The sequence below is a fragment of the Geotrypetes seraphini genome, chromosome 2 (genome assembly GCF_902459505.1).
Source record: "Geotrypetes seraphini chromosome 2, aGeoSer1.1, whole genome shotgun sequence".
NCBI classification, from domain to species: Eukaryota; Metazoa; Chordata; class Amphibia; order Gymnophiona; family Dermophiidae; genus Geotrypetes; species Geotrypetes seraphini.
Genome location: NC_047085.1, coordinates 313,537,201 through 313,563,040, shown reverse-complemented (window position 1 = coordinate 313,563,040; position 25,840 = coordinate 313,537,201). Strand labels below are relative to the sequence as shown.

Here is a 25,840-nt window from a genome sequence, read left to right as displayed (position 1 = left end):
TCTATCTGCCTGAGGACATCCACTTTGCTCACCTCTAGTTGGACCAGATTTTCATCCTGATCTCCTTTTATGATCTCCTCGGGTTCCGGAATGTTGGTTGTGTCCTCCCTCGTGAAAACTGAAGTGAAGAACTCATTTAGCCTGTCAGCTATCTCCTTTTCTTCTTTTACCACTCCCTTTCTGTCTCCATCATCCAAGGGTCCCACTTCCTCCCTAGCTGGTTGCTTCCCCTTGACGTACCTGAAGAATGATTTAAAGTTTGTTGCTTCCCCCGCCAGTCTCTCTTCATAATCTCTTTTTGCTTTCCTAACCACTCGGTGACACTCCTTTTGGTGTTTTTTGTGCTCCTTTTGGTTGACCTCTGATTTGTCCTTTTTCCATTTTTTGAATGATGCCTTCTTGTCACTTATCGCCTTTTTCACTGCATTTGTTATCCACACTGGGTTTTTTGTTCTATTTTTTTTGCATCCTTTCCTGAATTTGGGGACGCACAGGTTTTGTGCTTCGTGCACCGTGCCCTTGAGTAAGGTCCAGGCTTTTTCTACGGACTCCATCTTCCTTACGGTGTCCTTGAGTTTCTTTCCCACCATTTTCCTCATGGCATCATAATTCCCTTTTTTGAAGTTCAGTGCTGTCGTTGTAGTTCTTTTCACCTTTGATGATCCAATTTCTAGCCTGTACTGGATCGTGCTGTGATCGCTGTTTCCTAGTGGGGCTAGTACCGCAACCTCTTTAGCGGGTCCCCCATGTCCGGTGAAGATTAGGTCGAGAGTGGCATCTCCCCGTGTTGGCTCCGTGACCAGTTGTTCCATGAAACAGTCCCTCGTGACCTCCAGGAATTTGGTTTCCCTCATGCAGTTTGAGTGCCCTATACTCCAGTCTATTCCCGGGTAGTTGAAGTCCCCCATCACCACCACACTTCCGCTTTTGCATATCTGCCCCAGTTCAGCCTCCAGATCCTGGTCGATTTCTTCCGTTTGTCCCGGTGGGCGATAGTACAGACCCAATTTTATGTCTGCTCCAGTTCCTCCGGATAGCTTAACCCATAGTGATTCCAAGTCATCCGCCCTTGCTGTTGTTTCCATCCTGGTTGAAGGTATGGAATCCTTTATATATAGCGCTATTCCTCCACCTTTTTTGCGTGGCCTATCTCTCCTGTAGAGTTTGAACCCTGGTAAAGCCACATCCCATTTATTGTCATCGGTCCACCACGTTTCTGTGATTCCGATTATGTCCAGCCCTTTTTGTTGGCTAGGACTTCCAATTCTCCCATTTTAGCCCTTAGGCTCCTAGCATTTGTGTATAGGCAATGTAAGTCCCGGTTGTTCTCCTTTCTTGCTGGTTTTCCTCGTGGTTTGGCGCTCCTGGCGACCCCCTCGTGAGTTGCCAGTCCCCAAGCCTCGTCTCGGTCATCCTCCTCCTGTGGTGTGTCTGTTTCATCCTCAGCCTGCTTCCCCATTTTTGGTTGTCCTTCTGGGTTCTGCTGTTCTCTGTTAGTCCTGTTTGCCAATTTCATTTGTGCCCTAGACCCCTGCAATTTGTCCTTAGGTCCTTCTTCAAAAAATTCCCACTCAGTCCTGAGCCCTCCTTTACAGTGTCCTTGTTCAATGTCCTTGGCCCTGAGCATCTGCATTGCGTCCTTAGGTCCTTGTCCCAAAATTTCCCACTCAGTCCCGATCCCTTTTTTACAATGTCCTTACTCAATGTCCTTGGCCCTGGACCCCTGTATTGCATCCTTAGGTCCTTTTTCCAAAATTTCCCACTCAGTCCCGAGCCCTCCTTTACAATATCCTTTCTCAGTCCCGAGCCCTCTTTTACAATGTCCTTTCTCAGTATCCTTATTGGATACTTTTGTCCGATGTGTCAGATCGACTGTCAGCTTTCCCCTCTTCCTTAGTTTAAAGCCAAATCTATGACGCTCTGGACGTTGCGTGCCAGCATCCTCGTCCCAGTAGTGCTCAGGTGCAGTCCGTCTCTCCTGTAGAGCTTATTCTTTCCCAAGAAAATTGTCCAGTTCCAAACAAAAAGGAAACCCTCCTCCTCGCACCATCTCCTCAGCCAACCGTTTATTGCTTGTAGTTCACTCTGCCTCCTTGCGTCCGCTCTCGGTACTGGCAGGATCTCTGAGAAGGCTATCTTCCTTGCCCTCAGTTTCAGTTTCCTCCCCAAGATTCTGAACTGATCAGTTAGTGCAGTCCTGTTGTAGCTCCTCCTGCTGACGTCGTTGGTTCCAACATGGATTACTATAGCTGTCTCCTCCGTCTTGGCCCCTTCCAGGATCCTCTCAATTCTGTCGATGATGTCCTTCGTTCTTGCCCCCGGGAGACATGTCACTAGTCGGTCCTCTCTCCCTCCAGCTATGTGACTGTCCACTCCTCTCAGGATTGAGTCTCCCACTACGATGGCAGATTTCCCCTTCCTCAGCTGTCTCTTTGGTCTCAGGTCTGTGTCCTCTAGTCCTTCCTCCGGGTTCTGTTGAAAACTTCCTGCACCTGCTCTGTCAGATGATGTCACCCATTTGAAGATTCTTATCCTGTTGTCTTTAGAGAACACCTGCTACAAGTAAATAATTTTTTTTTCTAATGGTGGTATTAAGGACATAGTTAATCTTGTATTCTGTTGGTCTGAAGCTCTATTTCTCTAGAGTTAAATACTATTCATAACTAGGAAGGAAACTTATTTGGGTTTTATGAGCTTCATTCCCTGGATTGTATTGTATTATGATTTAGTGCAACCTACTGGGTTTATTGAATTTATTATGGTGCAGTTTGTCTGATATGTATTATGTTATTTATAATTGTATTATAATAAACTGTTATTGTAACCTGCTCTGAGCTTCACCAAAAGAGCAACAAATCAAATCTGCACACAAATTCTCATTTCTTTTCTGTCGCAGCAGCACAACAGAACATATAAAACACAGAAGTATGAGTGGACACTTGTGACATTTCCATCCCTAGCGATGAACATGTCAGGGGTAAATCCTGCATAAACCCCATGCTCCGATACTAGAAACCAGTTGTGAGTGGTAACTCGGCTGCCTATCCTGAGGGGCTTGAGCCCGACCATGAGCTGGAACCCATTGTAAAGCCAGAGCCTAGTAAGAGAATAAGCTCCCTTAGAAGCAATGTTTCTAGTAATCTGAGAGGGAGCCAGAGAGTACTCAAACCTGTGCCCAGCCAGTAAGATGGGGTGTGGCCGTAACTTGTTAAAACAGCTCTCAAAGTCAGTAAAGCAGGCAGCACATGAGGACCTAGCCGATAGGACTCTCCTGGCCAAACAAAGGCAAGGACCTGCTCAAGAACCCATGGAATGGGAAGGTTCTGCAGTCCAGGATTCTACAGCGTTAACAGTCCCTGAGGAAAGCATGGACATAGTTGAAGGGGAAATACCTGAAGTTGAAAGTGTGGAACCCATGGACGTGAGTCTGGCAGTTGCTTGCCAATGATTTGAGGTTTTTTTTGTGGAAATTTTGCTGGGACAATTGGTGCAAAGAACTGTTTGTTTAGAAAAGGTATTTTTGTGTTACACAGCAGTGGGGGCTGGGATGAAGAGCAGTGCTGTAGCAGTGCTCAGCACTGATTAAGCTGCTCCACACCATTGGGATTTAATGGGCGTCAGAGCATTTGCCACATAGCAGCTGCTACTGTGTCTTTGTAAAAGGGGGAGGGGGGTGTAAGTCGGTAGTTTAGCATCTGCAAGCACTTAACCCATATCAAAGCTTGGTGTAAATGCTCATGCCTAACTGTTAGTGAAGGAGTCTGGGACTGGTTTTCCTAAGTGTTGAACTAAGTTTTCTCTTTAATAAAATGCTGAATTATGTTTAGCTGCAGACCTAACTTATCTCATGTTCTAGCCTGCCTGCCTTGGGTGTTAGCTTGGGCATTCTAATTTCTTATGGCCATCTCAGCATAAACGACATGTAACAGAAAAACTGCAGGGCTTAGATAAGTGACCTGCTAGTGTGAGCTGAGAACCAATGATTGTTAAGAAAAGTAACACGTGAACAGTTTTTTCTAGAATTCAATTGTATAGCCAGAAGAATGTATAAATATTCCTGTAACTTCCTGGTTTCGGGACTTCTGAAGCCAGCTTGGAGCTCAGGAGTCGCATATGTATGCTAATAAACATCTGTGCTTTCTTCAAGTCTCTTAAGTTTTGTGGCTGCCCAAAGTGACCTTTCATTAGCAGTTAGACACATAGGGCCAGATTCTTTAAATGGTGCCTAAATTGTAGGCGCTGCTTGGCACAGTTGTTAATCAACTGCTAGTTGCCGTATATACAATCTTCCCTAGCAGAGCATTAGCGTGGTAAGGTGTTGCTAGGCATCCTGGAGGCAGGCAGTGGTATATTAGGCCAGGTTTTACCAGGCCTAATTTCGGTCTATAACAATTGGTAGGAAGACATCTGTCGCCCTACCAGCTCATAATTGGGGAAAAATGAATTGGGAGATAGGTGCTTATCTTCATAGGTGCGATTCTGCAAAAGATAGGCACCTATTGAATGGTGCCTAGTAGTATGTATGTTTAGGGGTGGAGAGTTACTTAGGTGCTGCTAGGTGTGATTCTCTCAAAGACTTAGGCGCCTATAATGTGGGCCTGTAAAACCCTGGCCTACATTACAAGCACCTAAATTTTAAGCTAGGTGCCGCTAAGCGTGATTCTATAATTGGTGCCTAAGTGTGATTGTCATGTGAAAGGTACCTTTCTTTTTTGACACCAATTACAGAATCCGGCCTTTACCCCCTGCTATTTGGGAGATGCTAAGTGCTCCCATTCTAACTCTGCATTAGCCAATTATTAGTGCATATTAAGTTTTGGCGTGCTAGCTGGTTAACACTTCCACACCATGCTCCACACATGACACACCCCTCCCAAAAAAATCAGTAATGTGTGGGTTGGTGCATGCTAACAGGTGAATAACTGCAAAATGCTTTAATGGGTTTCTGTGGTAGTTCATTTACATGTGCTGTGTGTTATGGACTTTCTGCTCTTTAGTAAAAGGATCCTGTAGGACGTTATTGAATATTGGTTGGAAAAGCATTCCTATATTATTGGTTAGTATTCTAGAATTATGTGATATATTTTCCAATAGAGGAAAAATGTGGGAGAATGTCATATAAGTTTTTGTAATGAAATAATGATGCAAAGAGGTGAGAACTGTGGTATAATCTTCCCTATCAATTTACTGCCATCTGTGTGCTTAAAACGATTATATCTAAACTTTTAATTAATACCCCCTTTTATTAAGCTGCATTAAAGGTTTTTAGTGCAGGCCGGCAAGATAAGTGTGTTGATGCCCAAGGAATTATATGAGTGTCAGGGCATCTGCCATTCTGGCTCGCGCTAAAAACTTCTTGCGCAGCTTAATAAAAAGGGCCCTAAAGTAGGAAATTGCTTTACCAGTCATAGCCATCAGTTTTAATTTCTTTTTAAGTAAATTAAAGAAACAACTTTTTGTTTTCTATTTTAAAAAAATCATTTTTTTAAATTTGTGTTATGTTTTGAGAAAAAAATAATTCCATGTATTTGCACCTTGAGATAAAATGATTCCTATCAGATACACTGATAAAGAGCCATGTGATAATACAGTATTAGAATTCCAACAGAGATTGAATCTGATCTATTCTCTTTTTTCTTGTTTAAAGTGGTTTCCTTTGAACATCGTGGGAGGTAACATGGCTGTTCATGAGTGCCCTTGGCCCATAAGAATAGAAACACAGATATAAATACAGCTGCAATTTCAAACCATGCCGAATTTCCAAGAGCTTCTCAAGAGTAGCAGTACTGAATCTGCTTCTATTTGTTCTGGGACCATAGTTGCAGGAAGATATATAACTCAGCAGAAACTTGGCAGCGGAAGTTTTGGAACAGTCTATCTGGTTCTAGATAAGAAGACACAAAATGAAGAATTGTAAGTAAATATTCTTAACTCTTACTAATATTTTCAGTGACATATGAGAGGCTGCTGAAATGTTCTCAACCTAACCAACCAACTTCCTAAATTCTGAGCACTATTGTCACTTTAGCTGAAAAGAGTTATCTTATTTCATTAAGTGCCAATTTGCAGAAATTAAATTCTATGTTTTGACTTTATTTCAGATCATTGATTGAACCATATCCATGTCATTCTCTTCTTGGTTGAGCTGAGAACTTTTCAGCACCCCGTCATAGCATGCTGATGGACAGAATTTATATTTTTGAAAAATTTAGCTCACACCTTTTCATTGGTAATTTAGGCAAGTTCCATCTAGGTACAGTTGGCACATCTAAATTTGTACCTTAAGCAAGTGACTTGGCCAAGAAATCATAATTAGATCTATATGTTGGGAAATCTGCATATATTTATGTTGTTAGTTTATAGAGAATGAGCACATGGCACAGTTAATCTGCCCATTTTCCTTTTCTGTTTCAGTAATGCATAGATTACTTGATCTTTGGATTCAGCCTTGACGCTCCTTATCTATGGATCCACATATGCTTGTCCTATGTTTATCTTATAGAATGGCTATTTTCTGAATTCTTGAGGTCATTGTAATTAGTTTTGAACAAAAAGCATTCCATAGACCCTTTTGGTTTTTTTCTTCCAAGGGTGACTTGAAATACTATTCTTTACATCTTTAAAGAAGGCAGAAAGGACCAGATGATTCACATTAAAAATATAAGAAGGAATTTTCCAAACAGTGCTAGGAGTTTTATCAATGGATTTGGCAAAAATTCGCAAAGAGATAGCACAAGATTATATTTCCTTTGAAAAATTGCCTAGGGCAATGGTCTTCACTAATTTTTACCTCAGGGCCACTTTGGATCCACTGAGCTGAAAGAGAGCCACCAAAAATCTTCACATGTGATATCACGACACTGCTGACTAGTATGTGTCAATGGACATATACCCCATCAACCCACTGTCAGATTATTTATTGGGCATATCCTTAGGAGGTGGACATTTCCAAATACATTCTCTTTACCTAGGGAGAAATGCCTTGTCCTTCAAGCATGTGACTCTTCTTCCCAGCCATTTCCCCCTTTCTGTCATGAACTTGGTAGAGAAGCAGAAAGTATCAGAAGAAAAGCCAGAATGATGATGAGGGCCTTAACTTTAGTAACTTTAATAGATGTTGACTTACTTTCAGACTTTATCTTATTAATTTGAGAAAACAAATAATGAATAAAATAGTGGTCAGAACAGCGTACTGGAACCTCATCTTTCACCTGCCAAAACTTGAGACAACGATTTTGATAAAAATCCCAAATCAAGGGTGTTTCCGAACAAATGCATGGGGACTGAAACCAACTGACTAAATTCCAAGTCTTTCATAGTCTCAAGAATAAATTTTTAATAACTGTTCTGTCCTAGATTACCTGCACAATTAAAATCTTACATGACCACCAGGTCAACAAATTTAGTAGCAGAATGTAAAATTACTGTATATACTCGAATATAAACCGATCCAAATATAAACCAAGGTAACCTTTTATCCCAAGAAAAGGAGGAAGAAAGGTTGACTCGAATATAAACCGAGATTAGAAATTTGGGTGAGTGTCATAAGTAATGCCATTAGTAATCACTAATTTTTCAATTGGGGCTGTTTTGAGTCCAAAAAACCCAAAGAAGAACCAACAAATATATGACACCAACCAAAGTTTCTGAACTTCTATCCCCATCCCCACTTGGCCTCAATCACACATGCAGAAAACAGAAAAAAAACCTCTTTTCAAATACAAGCCCACAGACTAAAAGTAGTATTGTACACAATTGAAACCCTAATAAGCCAGACTCTGCACACAGTATACCACAAAGAAATAAATGCATGTCTTCCTGAACAGTTCAAATCATAGAAACAGATGTAAATTTTTAAAATTGACTATTTAAATCACTAAATTGAAAATAAAAACATTTTTCCTACCTTTGTTATCTGGCGATTTTATTTTTCTGATCATCTTGCTCCCTTTTTGCTCTTAACTCTGTTTCCAAGGCCTCCTTATGCATATGCTGTTTCTTTCCTCTCTTCCTTCACCTCTTGCACAACATCTATCTTTGGTACTGCAAATTCAGTTTTCTTCCATTTTTTTGCCTCCATCTCAAATCTATCTTTCCAGCTCTTCCCTTCTCTTCCATCCATGTGCACCATCTTTTCCCTCTCTTCTCTCCCACTTCCCTCTGTCCATTTGCACCATCTCTTCCCTCCTTTCCCTTCCCTCCATCCATGTGCACCATCTGATTCCTCTCTTCCCCTTCCCTCCATCCACGGAACAGCATCGGTCTTACATGTCGAATATCGCTGTCTTGTAAATGTGTTCCTATATCAGCCCCAAGATCCAGTAGTTAACTGAGTTTAAGTCTGGTGAATTCGTAGGCCAGAGGTCTGGACCATTGAAATCTGGGGTCTTCTGATGTAGCAGTTCTATGGTGTCCTTTGACCTATGTGCTGGGGCATTGTCCTGTTGGAAGATAAAGTAGTCTCCTGATATGCGATAGAGGACATCCTGGTAGTATGCACCGTTGATCTTAACCCTAGGATCAATGAAGAACAGATCTGAGAAGCTGAGTTTCGAGATTGCAACCAGGATCATCACAGACTGGCTGAAGGTTGGGCAGGTCCATAGTAGGCGTTTGGCATTAACCTCACGCTTCAGTGTTGTTGAAGGCACATACTGTACAGGTGATCATTCTATTGTGTTAATTGATGGAGCTACTGTAAATACATATCTTTTCTTATCCCAGGACAAGCAGGCAGCATATTCTTTACGCATGGGTGACGTCACCGACGGAGCCCTCGGTACGGACCTTTTTAACTAGAAAGTTCTAGTTGGCCGCACCGCGCGTGCGCGAGTGCCTTCCCACCCGATGGAGGAGTGCGTGGTCCCCAGTTTCTTCGTTTCCGCGGAGCGAAGAAGACGTGTGTTTTTCAACGTCGTTGAAATCCTCCTTTTGCCTTCCCGCTCGCGTTATTTTTTCGTTTTTTTTTTCACCTTTGAGTGCTTTTTTCTTTCAATTTACAAAAAAAAAAAAAAAAAAAATTTTCTTTTGCTTTATTTTTCATTCCTGCCCCGGCGGGGCCTGTTGTCACTATCCAGGCCTCGGGGTTTGATTTTGCGGAGGCCATGTTCCCATTCATGCCCCCGCAGCCCGGTTTTAAGAAGTGCCAGCGGTGTGCACGCCCGATCTCCCTCACTGACCCACACAATTGGTGTTTACAGTGCTTGGGACCGGAGCATCGGGCGGACTCCTGCACCCGCTGTGCCACTCTTAAGAAACGCACTCTGAAGAATCGTCAAATCCAACAAAATCTACTTTTCGGCACCGGCCCAACTATGGACTCGACTTCTTCACCTGCGGCACCGTCGAAATCGGCACCGACCACTTCGACACCGCCTGAAACGACATCGGCGCCACCGGCGCCAGGTAAGCCGGCTAAGAAGCCTTCCACCCTTGAGCGCCCTCCCACCTCGGTGGCGACACCAGTCCTTTCGGCTCCACGCCGACCCAAAAAACGCTCCGCCCCGATATCGGTGAGTGCCTCATCATCGGCCTCCTCATCGCCGGGGCGTAGAGCGGCACCCATGGAACCAAAGCAGAAAAAAGTGGTTCCGGTGCCACCCCTGGATGACCGCATTGCGGCCATCCTCCAGGATAAGTTGCAGGAACAACTCCAACAGCAACTTAAGCAGCTCTTGCCCTCTATCTTGGCACCGCTGCTTTCGGTACCAGACCGGCCCGAGCCCCGCACCGTCCAACCGGTATCCACTCCATCGGTACCTATGGACTCCTCCATGCCCATTCTCTCGGCGTCGCATCTCCATACCCATGCCGAGACTATCGCCTTGACGACGACCGATCCTCCTCGGGACCGAACAGGGCACCGGTCTTCCCGCGACCCTGACCGGCACCGTTCTTCCCGGGACCGAGACAGACACAGGTCTTCATCCCCCGGTACCGTCTCGGTACGCTCAGGCAAGTCTCTGTCTAAAACTCACCATACCGAGCCTTCCACTCCGGTCTCTCGACACGCGCACACCGATGTCAGAGACCCGGACCTATGGGAAGAATCCCCTCCCGGTACCGAGGAGGATGCATCGTCGTCGGACGAAGAGCCTTCGGCCCCCGATACCACATCTAAACCTGAACAATCTTCCTTTTCTAAATTCCTCAGGGAGTTGTCGGGGGCCTTATCTTTGCCTCTGGAATCTGACTCTAAAAAGTCACAAGCTTTCCTAGAGGCATTGGATTTCGATCAACCTCCCAAAGAGTTCCTAAAGTTGCCCGTGCATGACATCCTACGGGAAACTTTTTATAAAAATTGGGAGAACCCACTGACTGTCCCTGGGGCCCCCCGTAAACTGGATAGCCTCTACAGGGTTATACCAATCCCGGGATTTGATAAACCCCAGCTGCCTCATGAATCTCTCCTGGTGGAGTCCACCTTAAAAAAGTCTCAGGGCGCGAGTGTTTATGCCTCTACCCCTCCTGGCAGAGAAGGCAAAACAATGGACAAGTTTGGCAAGCGACTTTACCAGAATGCCATGCTTGCCAACAGAGCTAACAACTACTCATTCCATTTCTCATTCTACCTGAAACATCTGGTCATGCAACTCTCCGCCATGCAGAAGTACTTGCCGGAACACAAGGTTCCATTATTCCAGCAGCATATCTCCAGCCTGCTCCAACTGAGAAAATTTATGGTGCGCTCTATCTATGATTCTTTTGAGCTCACCTCCCGTGCATCTGCCATCGCTGTGGCTATGCGCCGTCTGGCCTGGCTCAGGGTCTCTGATTTGGACGTCAACCATCAAGACCGACTAGCCAACGCCCCATGTCTTGGAGATGAATTATTCGGAGAGTCCCTGGATACCACCACGCAGAAACTCTCAGCCCATGAGACTAGATGGGACACTCTCATAAAACCTAAGAAAAAGGCTCCACCTGCTCGTCCTTACAGACCACAGGCCTCATATCAGCGCAGGTTCTCCGCTAGGCCTCTCAACCCACCTTCACAGCAACCTAGGCGGGCCCGTCAACACCAGCACACCCAGGCTCGTGCCCAGTCTAATCAACCGGCCAAGCCTCTTCCTCCTGCCAAACCTTCTCAGCCCTTTTGACTCCTCTCTCCAGGGCTTAGCCAGTCTTCCACCCTCATTGCCTCTTCCTCAGCCAATCGGAGGCAGGCTCCACATCTTCCTCAGCCGTTGGGAGGTCATCACATCGGACCAGTGGGTCCTCAACATCATCCGCCACGGCTACTCTCTCAACTTCCAGACTCTTCCACCAGACAATCCTCCCGTAGAGTCTGCTTCTCATTCAACTCAAACCCCCCTCCTCCTGAGGGAGGTCCAATCCCTCCTTCTTCTCAATGCCATCGAAGAAGTGCCTCCGGAACAAAGAGGCCGGGGATTCTACTCCCGTTACTTCCTAGTTCCAAAGAAGACAGGAGACCTCCGTCCCATTCTCGATCTCAGGGACCTCAACAAGTGTCTAGTCAGGGAGAAATTCAGAATGCTCTCCCTTGCCACGCTTTACCCTCTTCTCTCTCAACACGACTGGCTATGTTCCCTGGACCTCAAAGAGGCCTACACTCACATCCCAATCAATCCAACTTCACGTCGCTACCTGCGATTCCAGGTACACCACCGCCATTATCAGTACAAAGTGCTACCTTTTGGCCTCGCTTCATCACCCAGGGTGTTCACCAAATGCCTCATTGTGGTGGCGGCCTTTCTCAGGTCTCACAACCTCCAGGTGTTCCCCTACTTGGACGATTGGTTAGTGAAAGCACCTACGTCTCCACTTGTGCTACAAGCCACTCATCATACCATCTCTCTCCTCCATCTTCTGGGGTTCGAGATCAACTACCCCAAGTCGCATCTGCTTCCCACACAGCGCCTTCAGTTCATTGGAGCAGTTCTCGACACCACACTAATGAGGGCGTTCCTCCCCTCCGACCGTCAACGGACTCTGCTCCACCTTTGTCGTCAGGTGCTCCTTCATCACTCCATTTCTGCCAGACAGATGATGGTCCTCCTGGGCCACATGGCCTCGACGGTGCATGTGCTTCCCCTGGCACGACTCCACCTCAGGACACCTCAATGGACTCTGGCCAACCAGTGGTCACAGACCTCGAATCTTCTTTCTCATCCCATCTCTGTGACATCGTCTCTTCAGCGATCTCTACAATGGTGGTTGAACTCCTCAAATCTTTCCAGGGGCCTTCTTTTTCATCTGCCCCCTCATTCCATGATCATCACCACGGATGCCTCCCCTTATGCATGGGGAGCTCACCTGGGAGATCTACGCACCCAAGGTCTTTGGACCCCGCAGGAGCGTCTACATCACATCAATTTCCTAGAACTGAGAGCCATGTTCTACGCTCTCAAAGCCTTCCAGCACCTTCTCTGCCCTCAGGTTCTTCTCCTATGCACAGACAATCAAGTCGCCATGTACTACATAAACAAGCAGGGCGGCACCGGGTCTCGCCTCCTTTGTCAGGAGGCTCTCCGCATTTGGACCTGGGCCACGGCCCGCAGTCTCTTCCTCAAGGCTGTCTATATCCAGGGCGAACAGAACTCCCTGGCCGACAATCTCAGCCGCATCCTTCAACCTCACGAATGGACTTTGGATCCTCCCACGCTCCTCTCCATCTTTGCTCGCTGGGGCACTCCACAGGTGGACCTATTTGCAGCTCCTCACAACCATCAGCTGCCCCAGTTCTGCTCCAGACTCTTCTCTCCTCACCGTCTGGCCCCGGATGCATTCCTGCTCGACTGGACGGATCGGTTCCTCTATGCCTTTCCTCCACTACCTCTGATGTTGCGGACTTTATCCAAACTCCGCAGGGACAGGACCACCATGATCCTCATCGCTCCTCGGTGGCCTCGCCAACACTGGTTTCCTCTCCTGCTTCAGCTCAGCGTCAGGGAGCCCATTCCTCTTCCTGTGTTTCCTACTCTACTTACGCAACAACGTCAGTCTCTGCTGCATCCCAATCTGTCTTCGCTCCACCTGACAGCTTGGTTTCTCTCGGGCTGACCTCTCCAGGAAATCTGTCTCAGCCTGTCCGTCTCATTTTGGACGCCTCCAGGAAACCGGCCACCCTCCAATGTTACCATCAGAAGTGGACCAGGTTCTCCTCTTGGTGCCTCCGTCATCATCACAACCCCACCTCTTTAGCGGTGGAAACTGTGCTGGACTACTTGCTCTCCCTGTCCAACGCAGGCCTCAAGTCTACCTCAATCAGAGTCCATCTCAGTGCCATCACGGCGTTTCATGAGCCTATCCTAGGAAAACCTCTCACGGCTCACCCTCTGGTTTCCCGATTTATGAGGGGCCTCTTCAATGTCAAACCACCTCTGAAGCCTCCTCCGGTCGTCTGGGACCTGAATGTGGTTTTATCAGCCCTCATGAAACCGCCTTTTGAGCCTCTTGCCACAACTTCGCTCAAACTTCTGACATGGAAGGTGCTTTTCCTCATTGCCATCACCTCTGCCAGGAGGGTTAGTGAGCTGCATGCACTGGTCGCCGATCCACCGTTCACTGTTTTTCACCATGACAAGGTGGTTCTGCGTACCCATCCTAAGTTCTTTCCCAAGGTTGTTTCGGCTTTTCACCTCAACCAGTCTATTGTGTTGCCTGTTTTTTTCCCGAAACCTCATTCACATCCCGGGGAACAAGCATTGCACAGTCTTGATTGCAAGCGTGCCCTGGCTTACTATCTTGATCGTACAAGGGCTCACCGCTTGTCCCCTCAGCTCTTCCTGACCTTCGATCCTAATCGTCTGGGTCGACCGGTCTCTAAACGGACGCTATCCAACTGGCTTGCAGCTTGCATCGCGTTCTGTTATGCTCGGGCCGGTCTGTCACTGGACGGTGCTGTCACTGCCCACAGGGTGAGAGCTATGGCCGCTTCTGTGGTATTCCTCCGTTCCACACCCATTGAGGAAATCTGCAAGGCGGCCACCTGGTCCTCAGTTCACACATTCACTACTCACTACTGTCTGGATGCTTTCTCCAGACGGGATGGGCACTTTGGCCAATCTGTACTTCAGAATTTATTTTCCTGATGGCCAACCATCCCTCCTCCCTCTTTGTTAGCTTGGAGGTCACCCATGCGTAAAGAATATGCTGCCTGCTTGTCCTGGGATAAAGCACAGTTACTTACCGTAACAGGTGTTATCCAGGGACAGCAGGCAGATATTCTTACGTCCCACCCACCTCCCCGGGTTGGCTTCTTAGCTGGCTTATCCTAACTGGGGACCACGCACTCCTCCGTCGGGCGGGAAGGCACTCGCGCACGCGCGGTGCGGCCAACTAGAACTTTCTAGTTAAAAAGGTCCGTACCGAGGGCTCCGTCGGTGATGTCACCCATGCGTAAAGAATATCTGCCTGCTGTCCCTGGATAACACCTGTTACGGTAAGTAACTGTGCTATCTGTAAACCAGATAAAGCTGATGCTGTGCTCCGGATACTTGGTCAAAAGCTGCTTGCATCGTTTCAGGCATGGGTCTTTGTTATATAAAGTTAACTCTTGGGCACGACGTTTTATAAGACACTTTAATTTCAGATCATCATGAATTATCCCAGGCTTATTCCTGCTTCTCTTACTATTTGATGAGCTATTCAGTGAACTTGAGGCATATCCTCCTGGCTCAGTATAAGAACTCTAAGAGCGTCAGGAGTAGCGCGGGCCATTTCAGTGCGGCTCTCCACGCTAGAAACTGCTATCGCAGTTTCGTAAAAGAGGGGTTAAATTTCATAAGAATCAGCCGAGTTCTGTGGAAGAGGCGACAAAAAACATTTTAGTTTTTTAGTTCACAGTGCCTTCAATGATCTTTACGTTCCACAGGGTACTTTCTTTTCCTCCCTCTTATTATATATCTCCGTAATGTTAGTGATGACTTCTCTTGTATGCTTAATTAGACTGTGAGTCCATTCAGGACAGAGAGAGTAGCTCAATTCCTATATTTAGCATTTAAACCATGTTCAAGCGGTATATCAAATGCAATAAATTCAATCCAATTCAATATATACGCATACATACAGTATATACACACGCACACAAATAATAGGGAGGCAATCAACTAACTAAGAAGGTGTTCTATTACAAAGGCGATTACACTGCACAACAATTTTTTGGTTAAGTCTTGATTCCTGAAAAGTTTTTGGTGATTATGACAGGTACCAACTTGGTATGCTCAAATATGGTTTTGGTTTTACTGCATCACGTAAGAACTATGAGAAATAGACATTTTTATGTTTACTGACAATAAAATATATAGTCAAGTTTACGTTTCGCACAAGCGACTAAATGAAACAGAATTAAAAGTGTTTTGCTCCCGAGTTTCTTTTATATTCAGTGTCTGGTGCATCACGTTGTAGCATCCAACAATAGTCGGCAAGCATTGACGGATTCCAATTGCCCTGGTATCGTTTCTCCATCGTAGCTATGTCTTGATGAAACCTTTCACCGTGCTCGTCACTCACAGCACCGAGATTTGCGGGGAAGAAGTCCAAGTGTGAATGGAGGAAATGAATCTTGAGTGACATATTGCACTTCATTCTCTTGTATGCTTTGAGAAGTTTGTCTACCAGCTGAATGTAGTTTGGGGCTCTGTAATTGCCCAGAAAATTGTCAACAACGTCTTTCAAGGCTTTCCAGCCAATTTTTTCCGGCCCAACTAACAGATCTTCAAATCGCTTGTCACTCATAACATGTCTGATCTGGGGGCCAACAAAAATACCCTCTTTGATCTTGGCATCAGTTATTCTTGGGAACATCTGTCTTAAATAACGAAAACCTTCCCCTTCCTTGTTCATTGCTTTCACAAAATTCTTCATGAGTCCCAGTTTAATGTGAAGAGGAGGCAAAAATATCTTTGTCGGGTCAACAAGCGATTCATGTGCTACATTTTTCTGTCCTGGAACTAACTTTTTACGGAGTGGCCAGTTCTTTCTAGAATAGTGCGACTCTCTGTCTCGGCTGTCCCATTCGCAGATGAAACAGCAGTACTTTGTATAGCCAAGCTGCAGTCCTAGTAACAGAGCAACGACTTTGAGGTCTCCACAGATATTCCAGTTATACCTGGTATACTGGACATACTTTAGTAACATTTCCATATTCTCATATGTTTCTTTCATATGTGCTGCATAGCCAACAGGTACTGAAGGATAAACGTTGCCATTGTGCAACAGAACAGCTTTCAGGCTTAACATTGACGAATCAATGAAAAGACGCCACTCTTCCGGGTTGTGATCACAACCAAAGACCGAGAACAATCCTTCAATGTCACAACAGAAACAGAGACTGTCGACTTGTGCAAAAAATTTGGTTATATCATGATGCCGGTCTCGAAACACAGAAATTTTCGTACCTGGTGATAGCAAACACCATTCCTGCAGTCTCGAACCTAGCAGCTCAGCTTTTGCTTTTGACAGACCCAAATCTCTGACCAAATCGTTCAATTCGGACTGTGTTATCAGATGTGGATCGCCTGATGAGGATGGTTCAAAATCCGGGTCAATGTCACTGTTAGAACCCTGCACTGCAGTTTCTTCATCTGGTTCGTCTAAGGTCCAATCCTCTGGTGGTTTCGGAACTGGAAGACTGTCATCATGTGGCATGGGTCTCATTGCTGAAGGCAGATTAGGATATTCAATTGACTTCTTGTTTTTGGCAGAGAAACCAGACACATTAGTCAAACAGAAATAACAGTCCGTCACATGGTCTTTCTGTTCTCGCCATATCATCGGAACAGCAAATGGCATCGTCTTTCGAGTACCTCTGAGCCAGGCTCTCAGACTAACAGCACATGTCGCACAGCAAATGTGAGGCGCCCATTGCTTGTCTTGATCACCTATTTTGCAGCCAAAATACAGATGATAGGCTTTCTTTACAAGGGCAGTCATCGAACGTCTCTGAGGCGTAAGTGTATATTCCCCACAGATATAGCAGAATGTGTCGCAGCTGTTACGACACCGACGAGACATATTGCCCGACACCAAAACGTCTATAGCATCAAGCTTACTTACTGTTATATTGCTACAGCTACTATACTACTATACTTTACTATACTGATACTATATACACACACGGACTATCTATATTAACCAAATGAGCAGGATCGGTGTATGGAAGCCACCATTATAGCATGGTGAGACAGCGCAAGCTCGTTCAGACCTGCCCAGACATGCCCAGGATGTCATCTTCCATAAAACAGCTTCCAACCTGGCTAGATTTTATGCATGGACATACCCAGGCGGCACAAACCGTTGTTGATAAGACACTTATGGGAGAAAAAATTGTTTGCATCCAAATATAAGAAAAAATCACGACAAAATTGAAGATTTCTCTGAAATGGTACGTGATGGGTAATTTTTGATGTAATATTCATGATCAGCACCCAAAATTCTATAAGAAACACCCAGCAGTGTTCAGGAAGCAAAAACTTTGTTGTGCAGTGTTATCATGGCGGGCCACAGTAATCGTTCCAACGCCCATAGGGATTCAAGGGGCATCAGCATTTGCCATACGGCAGCCACTACTGCGCCTTTGTAAAAGGGGTGGTGTGGGGGGGTTAAACATTTTTTCCATCTGTATGTTAAATGGGTTGTGTTAGTATGAGATCTTATAAATTTTATTTAATGTTGCCTCATTTACCTTACAGTAGTACTACCATCATACATAAAGATTCACACATCAGGGGGAGGTTTTTCTTGTTGGGTGGGGCTGGGCCGAGCCTGGGTATAAGAACCCAGCCCGGACTCTACTGGTTTCCGCCCGTTTGGGTGATTTGTTGTTGGTTGTTTCCATTTCCATTCCTGAATACTGTAGATCGAAAATGTTGTCACCCTGCTATGTTTGTTTGACTATTGTCGTTTAATAAACTGTTTTGCAAAAAAAAAAAAAATAGATCCAGACATCACAGTACTTGGGAAAAGAACGCTGCAGATCTCTCTGCCCTCTGCAGACTTTTCCTCACTGATTAATTTACAGCCTTCCGTGACAGCTTAGTAATCCTTTAAAGAATATGGTAAGACAGCTAGCTTCCCATGACCTTTCTACCACAGCAGTTGTGTTCAATGCTTGTTACTCAGATGCACTTTAGCAATGTATCAACTTTCAATGATTCTTCAATATTCTTTTCTTTTAACTTATAAAAGCTCCATTCTGCTCACTGTTGTTCTATAAAAACACACGTAGACTGGTTAGTTTTGTCTTAGAGAAAAGGTCACTGAGTTCTATTTGGTGATATGCTGTGAGGAGCTTGCAGGGGTTCACATGAGAGAGCTGCATTTTCTCCCAGCCCCAGGGCTGCTCTACAAAAAGCAGACAGGAAATACTTCTCTTCCCTGCTCTCTTTTTCTCTAGTTTTCTCACTGCCATCAGCCATAGGAGGAGCCAAAAGAAATAGTTTGTATCAGTGCTGCCCGATTCAGGGGAAAAAATTCAATTCGATTCAACTTATTGAATTGGTTTTTCGATTCAATTCGATTTTCCTGCCCAATTGGGTGTTTTTTTCAAACATCCTGGTGGGTTTATTTTATAGCCTCTTCACCCCCTTTGCCTTCTCCTAACCACACTGGCGCTGTGGTATAAACAAAATCAACAAACAAAAAAGACTTTTCCTCTCTCTGTTAAATCCTAGCTCACATTTGCGGTCTAACACCAGCTCTGGCAGGATACACATTTCAAATCTGACATATTATAACCACTAAACAGAAAATAAAATTATTTTTTCTACCTTTTGTTGTCTGGTCAATATTCAAATCTTGTTGGTCCCAGGCTCTTGTTGATCCCAGGCTCTGGTTGTCTTGCTTGTCATGGTCTCCTTCTTTCTTCTTTCTCCGTGCTAACCATCCATTTGCCATCTCTGTCCTTCACTTCCGTTTCCCTTCCCTCCCCCGGAGATCTGGCATCTTTCCTTTTTTTCATCTCCATCCACAGATCTATCTTTTCTCAACTACCCTTTCATCCAGCATCTCTCCCTCCTTCCCAGGGTCCACCATCTCTCCCTTTCTTTTCCCAACTACCCTCCTATCCGGTATCTCTATCCCCCCTCCACACCATCCCTTATGTCCAACTTCAGAACTGTTTCCTCTGCCACGATCCTGCCTCTGATGTCAGAGGAGGAGCGGCAGAGGGAAGACAGTTCCGAAGCTATGGCAGCTTGCAAAGATCGCTAGCATCTGCGATCCTCTCTGCAGGCTGCTCCGCTGCTGAAATTAGGTAAATGGATGCATGGGAGGCCAGGGGGGAAGCCGGACACCAGCACTTCCCAACTGACCCTCCCCCTCGCCCTCTAAAGCAGGAGCGGAAGCGACTGGCCAACAAGAGGCAGCGCTGCCGCTTCTGCTTTAGGAGGCGAGGGGGAAGGGTCAGTCACCGAATCGGGAGGCCGATTTTTTTTTTTTTTTTCTTTTAAATCAATTCGAATCAATTCACCCGAAGTGAATTGGTGAATTGATTTGAATCATGAATCGGGCAGCACTAGTCTTCAGTGTTCCCTCTAAGCGGGCGGGTGTTGTGAGCAAACTTTTTTCACTGTGAGCTAAAAATATCGGGCGCCAGCAAGTTATGAGCCAAATAAATATGTTGTCAAAGTTGCTGATACATGAGGACGAGGTATTCAAAGGAATTTTAGGCCTACACGCTAAATTAAATAACGTTAAATAATATTTTTAAGAACACAGAAATTGTAGGGATGAAATGATATCTTAATAAATGTTTTACAACAAATGTAGTTATGTCTGTTACATCCATATGTGTAAACTGTAAATTAAAAACAGTCCAGAAGACAATACGTTTGATGCTTTCAATTTCTAGACCAGTGTTTTTCAACCTTTTTTGGGCAAAGGCACACTTGTTTCATGAAAAAAATCACGAGGCACACCACCATTAGAAAATGTTAAAAAATTTAACTCTCTGCCTATATTGACTATATATAAATTAATTCTCTTGAATAGGAATCAAATAAACACAAAGAAAGTATTTTATAATTACTTTATTATGAAATAAAAATTATAAAAATTATAAAATACTTTATTCAGTGCGAAACCTGGGCCTGTTTGGCTGAACACAAAGCTGATATTCTGGCTGGAATGGAAGAAAGACACACACGTAGCTCTTCGTCAACAGCTCTCAGTCTCTCTCTGTATTTGGTTTTTATAGCATACAAAAATAGACAAATATACCCTCCATCCTTTTTATTAAACCACAATAGCAGTTTTTAGCGCAGGGAGCTGCGCTGAATGCCCAGCACTGCTCTTGACGCTCATAGGCTCCCTGCGCTAAAAACCACTATTGCGGTTTAGTAAAAGGGGACCATATTGTAAAATATAGACAGCAGATATAAATTCAGAACTGTGCATAGTAAGTGAAGGGAAGTTTTCATCTCTGGGAATTTACCCAGTTAACTATTAAGTTATTTGGGCAAATTCCTTTGAAAACTGTGGTAATACTGCCTCCACTTTGCTAAATTTAAAATAAAATCATTTTTCCTACCTTGTCTGGTGATTTCTGGTTGCACTTTCTTCTTCTGACTGTGCATCCAATCTTTCTTCCCTTCTATCAGCCTGTATGCTTTCTCTCCTCCACACCTCATTCCCTCCCCCAACTTTTTCTTCCTCTCTCCCTGACCTTTCTTTCTTTTTTTCTGTTTCTCTTCTTTCCTTCTGTTTCCCTGCCTGCCCCCTTTCTTTCTTTCTCCCAGCCTCCTGTCCAGCAGTAACTCTCTTCCCTTCCTCCCCTCCCAGCAGCATCTCTCCGTCTCCCTCTCCAGTAGCAGCTGTCCCTTTTTTTTCCTTGCCCAGCAGCTTCCCAGATTCCTTTCCCTCCTCCCCTCCCAGAAGCATCTCTCCTTCTTCTCCCTCTCCAGTAGCAGCTGTCCTTTTTTTTCCTGGCCCAGCAGCTTCCCAGATTCCTTTCCCTCCTCCCCTCCCAGAAGCATCTCTCCGTCTCCTTCTCCCTCTCCAGTAGCAGCTGTCCCTTTTTTTCTTAGCCCAGCAGCTTCCCAGATTCCTTTCCCTCCTCCCCTCCCAGAAGCATCTCTCCTTCTTCTCCCTCTCCAGTAGCAGCTGTCCTTTTTTTTCCTGGCCCAGCAGCTTCCCAGATTCCTTTCCCTCCTCCCCTCCCAGATGCATCTCTCCTTCTCCTTCTCCCTCTCCAGTAGCAGCTGTCCCTTTTTTTTCCTGGCCCAGCAGCTTCCCAGATTCCTTTCCCTCCTCCCCTCCCAGAAGCATCTCTCCTTCTCCCTTTCCAGTAGCAGCTGTCCCTTTTTTCCCCTGCCCAGCAGCTTCCCAGACTGATAGTGGTTTTCTCCCCTCCCAGCAGCTCTTCTTACTTCCCAGCGCAGCGATTCACGAAGGCAGCCTCGGGTCCTTTGTTGTGTCGCGCCGCCTCTGAGGAAAGAGGAAGTTGCATCATCAGAGGCAGCCGCGACTCAGCAAAAGCCCCGAGGCTGCCTTCGTGAATCGCTGCGCTGGGAAGTAAAGGAGAGCTGCAGAGAGGGGAGAAAGCCACTGTCGGAGGCTCCCCAAGATCTCTCCGGCCCAGCGCACGCTTCCGATGCTGATCTTGCAGAAGTTCAAATGAGTCAATCTTGCCGGTCCTGCGCTGTGACGAGAAACTTGTGCGCTGCGACCTAATATTTTGTGCGCCAGCGCACGCCAGCGCAGCTTAGCGGGAACACATGATGTGAAAGTGCTTCCTGCCTCCCTTTGCTGAAAGATACAATGTAATATGCAGAGTGCAAAAATGTATCAACGGGAACAGTGTTCAGAAAGAAACTTCAAAAACATCTCAAACTAATAAGAAATAGTGATGTGTATCCTCAGCTGTGGGGTAAAGAGCTACAAAAAAAACAGTTTTCCAAACAGGAGGGCCTTAGTTCAATTGCTCAACCTGACTCTGGTTACTTTGCTGGTGAGAGATTTAATTTCCATATTCAGCCTCACACCATCATAGGAGTCAAGGAAACCAGTAGCGCTGGATAAAAATTAAGTGTATTTTTCACTCACGCTTCATTTTGAATTTGGGCTATTATCACGGGATTGTGTTGAAGGATGTTGAAAGAAACTTCTTGATAATATATTATACTGTATATAGTTTGTCACTAAATTATCACATTTAATTTAATACCACCAACCCCAATCCTAGTCCTCCCAACCAACTCCCACCCTACTCTTACAGTCTACCTTGCTCCTACAGGCCAACCCACAATACCGCTGACCTTATTTCTATTCCTCTCCCCCTCCTCCTTGCCCTTTTCTTGTGCCTATGTACATGACCTCATCATCTCTCAATCTCTCCACTTGCTTGCACTAACAAAGACCTGGATCAGCCCTGATAACTGTACCTTAGCTACTACCCTGTGTCATGGAGGCTACCTTTTCTTCCACATGTCTCACCTGGTTGGTCAAGGAGGAGGCGTGGGCCTACTCCTCTCACCCTATTGCAGATTTCAACCTCTTTTTCCACCACCATCTCAATGCTCTTCCTCCTTTGAAGTCCATTTCATCTGTCTTTTTGCTCCCCTACCTCTCTGAGTAGCAGTCATCTACCAACCTCCTGATACATCCCGCTCTTCCTTCCTCACTAACTTTGACTCCTGGCTCTCCTCCTTCCTTGAGCCCTCATCCCCTTCTCTCATCCTCAGTGACTTCAATATCCATGTCGATGACCCCTCTGACTCCTTTGCCTCTAAGTTCCTTGCCCTAACATTCTCATACAATCTCCTGCTGTGCTCCACCACCCCTACATACCAGAAAGGACACTGCCTAGACCTAATGTTTTTCCTCGAACTGTTCAACCACCAAATTCTGCAATACCACCCTTCCCCTCTCTGACCATCACCTGTTAACATTCATTATTCATTACCCTACCCCCCAGATCCAGCCAATCGCCACCAACACATTCAGGAACTTTCAGGCTATTGACACAGAGCCCTCTTCACTGCTGTCTCATCCCTCTCCTCAACTACTATATTGCACAAGACTGTCAATGAAGCCGTCCTCTCTTATACCATTCTCTCCTCTGCTCTAGACCTCATCTGCAAGTTCTGAAGGCAGTATTGGATAGGCTCGTTTTGAACGTTTTAAAAGTTGAATTTTGGGGGTTTTCTAAGGAAGCAATTGCAAAATGCATCAGAACCCAGAGCGTAATACTTACTTTCAACCATCTCAGATAATTCTCATGTGCAGTTTCTTGAGCATGTATTCTTTAAAAATATATTTTTTTTGTACAAACAGTGTGATGATTAGAGAATAAAAACAGACATTCATACATTCGGGCTTGTCTCTGAGCACTGAAAAAACAGATGATACTAGTGCAATTTATCAACATTGAATATGATGCAGTAGCCACTTCTTTTCGCTGTTTCTTATTATATATTAGTATATTATAGAAGTGGGTTTTGAGTGTGTCCTGGTCCTTCCCTAGTTTTTTAGGGTTTTACAGAGCCTACCTGTGACAAGAATCGTGTCTACAGAGTCACCTACCGGCACCTATGTCCACTTCTGGCACAAACCTCGCCTACTTTTGAGATGGGATTTGGACGGTGTTCTTTTAGGAACGCCAATGATCTACCCATGCTTTTCCCCTGGCCAAGCCTCCTTTTGATATCTGCAAACTAGAACTGAAGTGCACCATTTTATAAAATATGCCAACCAAGTTGTGCACATAACTTCGAATTAATGCCAAATAGTGTCAGCTATGAGATGTTAATTGCCAATTATCAGCGTTGATTGGTCTTGTTAAACAATTAGGTTGTGCCTCCTCCTTTCGTGTGAGAAATTGTGAAATCAATTTTTCTCCACTTCAGAGAGTAAAATTGGACTCCCAATGCTGGTATGAGTGAGAGGAAGTGACATCATCACTAATCCCAATTTAGAAAACGCTGATTTCTGAGGCATCATGCCAAAGGGACATGTTTTGCCCTTTTGTACACCCCTTCATATGCAAATTTATATATTGGTGTATCATTTAATTTATAGGAAATGAATGCAGCAATTTCAGTTATTTGGGGTAGAAGGAGGGACTTTAACAGATGTAGGACTTCAGCTAGAGGCTTTCTTTCTCCTGTTCAGTACGTTATTGTTTTACTGATTCAAATGTTAAATTGCACATTGGGCTTTTGAATACTAGAGCAGTGAGTTCTAACAAATGCCAGCTTCATGATTTGATTCTAGATAATAGTTTAGTCTGTGTGGGTTTAACTGAAACTTGGCTTTCTGAAAGTGACACTATCTTGCCATTACAAACGTGCCCATCAGATTACCAAAGTATTTCACAGACAAGAAGGATGAAAAGGGGTGGTAGACTGGCCATTATTTTCAAAAAATCATATCAGTTTTATAAAAGGGCGATTATGAATGTGTTGCCTATGGAATGTTTACTTGTTTAATCGGACGTTTTGTCCACTTCTTTTCTTCAGGTTTATGTTTCGCCAAATTCAGGAAGTTCACCTTTGAATCTTTTAATGGAATTACTGTATATACTCCAATATAAACTGAGATTTTGGGGACAAAAAAATGGCCCAAAAATGGGAGCCTCGGTTTATATTCGAGCTTCCTTTTTGATGATGATGCTTTTTTCCTCCCCTCCCCACCCGATGACCAATGCTGTTATTTTCCAATAACAGTGCCTCATTTCTGTTTGGGCTGAGCTGAAGTAAAGTGTCATTGACAAGACTATAGATCAGTGGTGGCCAAGGCTGTGGGTGTGCATTTGTGCAAATGGAGTATACTTCAAACATCTGCAAGATATGCCATAAAACTTTTTGATGTGTTATTCAGTTCACAATTCTTTTTCACAAGGTAGTGCCAGGTTTTGAAAAGCAGTCTGGACCCCAGGACATGTCCTCGAAAAGAAGGACATGTCCGTGGAAATCCAGACATCTGGTAACCCTACGTTAGGTGGGCTAAAGCGGCTTCCTAGTCATGATTCACGGTTTGGGGGAGTTCTGCTAGCTCAGTTGATCTGGGGGGGGGGGGAATTCCCCTGCCACGATCAGCTCAGCTGGCTGCGGTGTACAGAAGACCCCCTCTAATCTTTCAGTCTCTTTTATAACATCATCACTTTCTAAAATAACTATCCCCTCCAGCTTTATCTGCAGCATATTTTCCTTGTTTAATAGGCTTCTGACGGCTTTATTTTCGCCTTTTGATAAATTAAAATAATGGGGTTTTTTTCTTGAAAGTTTCTATATCTCTTAGTACACATTGATTAAATGTGTATTATTGGGTCCCTGGTCCTGGTGGGACCCATTTTGAATTATTTCTCACTAGTGAAAGGTCAGAATGTCTTGCTGTGTTTTGGGAGAAAAATGCATAATTTGTAACTTTCTTCTGAATTTAAAAAAAGGTCAATATACATTTGAAATGCATTGTAATGTTTAGTGGATACAAAGGATAAGTCTTTTTAAAGTAATTTCACTTCCAATTCTGAAAATGTCTCCTCTGATAAATTAATAATTTGGAGATCTAATTTTGGTATGACATTTGATATCAACCTCTCCCTCTCTCCCTTGAATTCTGTCCTTCGTTTTGATGTCCTCTCTGTCATTGGCTTTATCCTTTCTGATTGGTTTTCTAGTATCTGTTTTCTAAAAACAAACAAAACAAAACCTCTTAGACATTATCAAAGAAATGTGGTTAGGAATTAAACAAAGGGAGGCAAAAAAGGTCATCTGAGACACTCTTCATATGTTTTTTTTTTACTTTTCTTATACCTATAGTATTATCAACTGCTTCTGTTTCAACACTTCTCTTTCTAAAAGTAACCCTTTTATCTTTATTAAAATGAACTTTAGGTTTAGACTAGGGGTAAATGCTACCCCCCTCTTTTACAAAGGTG

At 44.6% G+C, this 25,840-nt stretch overlaps 1 protein-coding gene across 11 annotated transcripts in view; it reads left to right on the top strand.

Annotated features, from left to right (window-relative positions):
• The window catches only part of NEK11 (NIMA related kinase 11), a 539,441-nt gene that overhangs the window by 17,441 nt on the left and 496,160 nt on the right, over positions 1-25,840 (top strand). For 9 of the 11 annotated variants that reach the window (XR_004538012.1, XR_004538011.1, XM_033930006.1 and 6 more), the window contains exon 2: positions 5,648-5,913. Coding sequence is in view for 8 of the 11 variants with exons in the window: in XM_033930006.1 (XP_033785897.1) it covers positions 5,750-5,913 (164 nt within the window). In the remaining 3 variants the exon portion in view is untranslated. Of the gene's footprint in view, positions 1-3,279; positions 3,422-5,647; positions 5,914-25,840 lie in introns of those variants that run through there. The other 2 variants (XM_033930008.1, XM_033930013.1) reach the window with 2 other exon arrangements.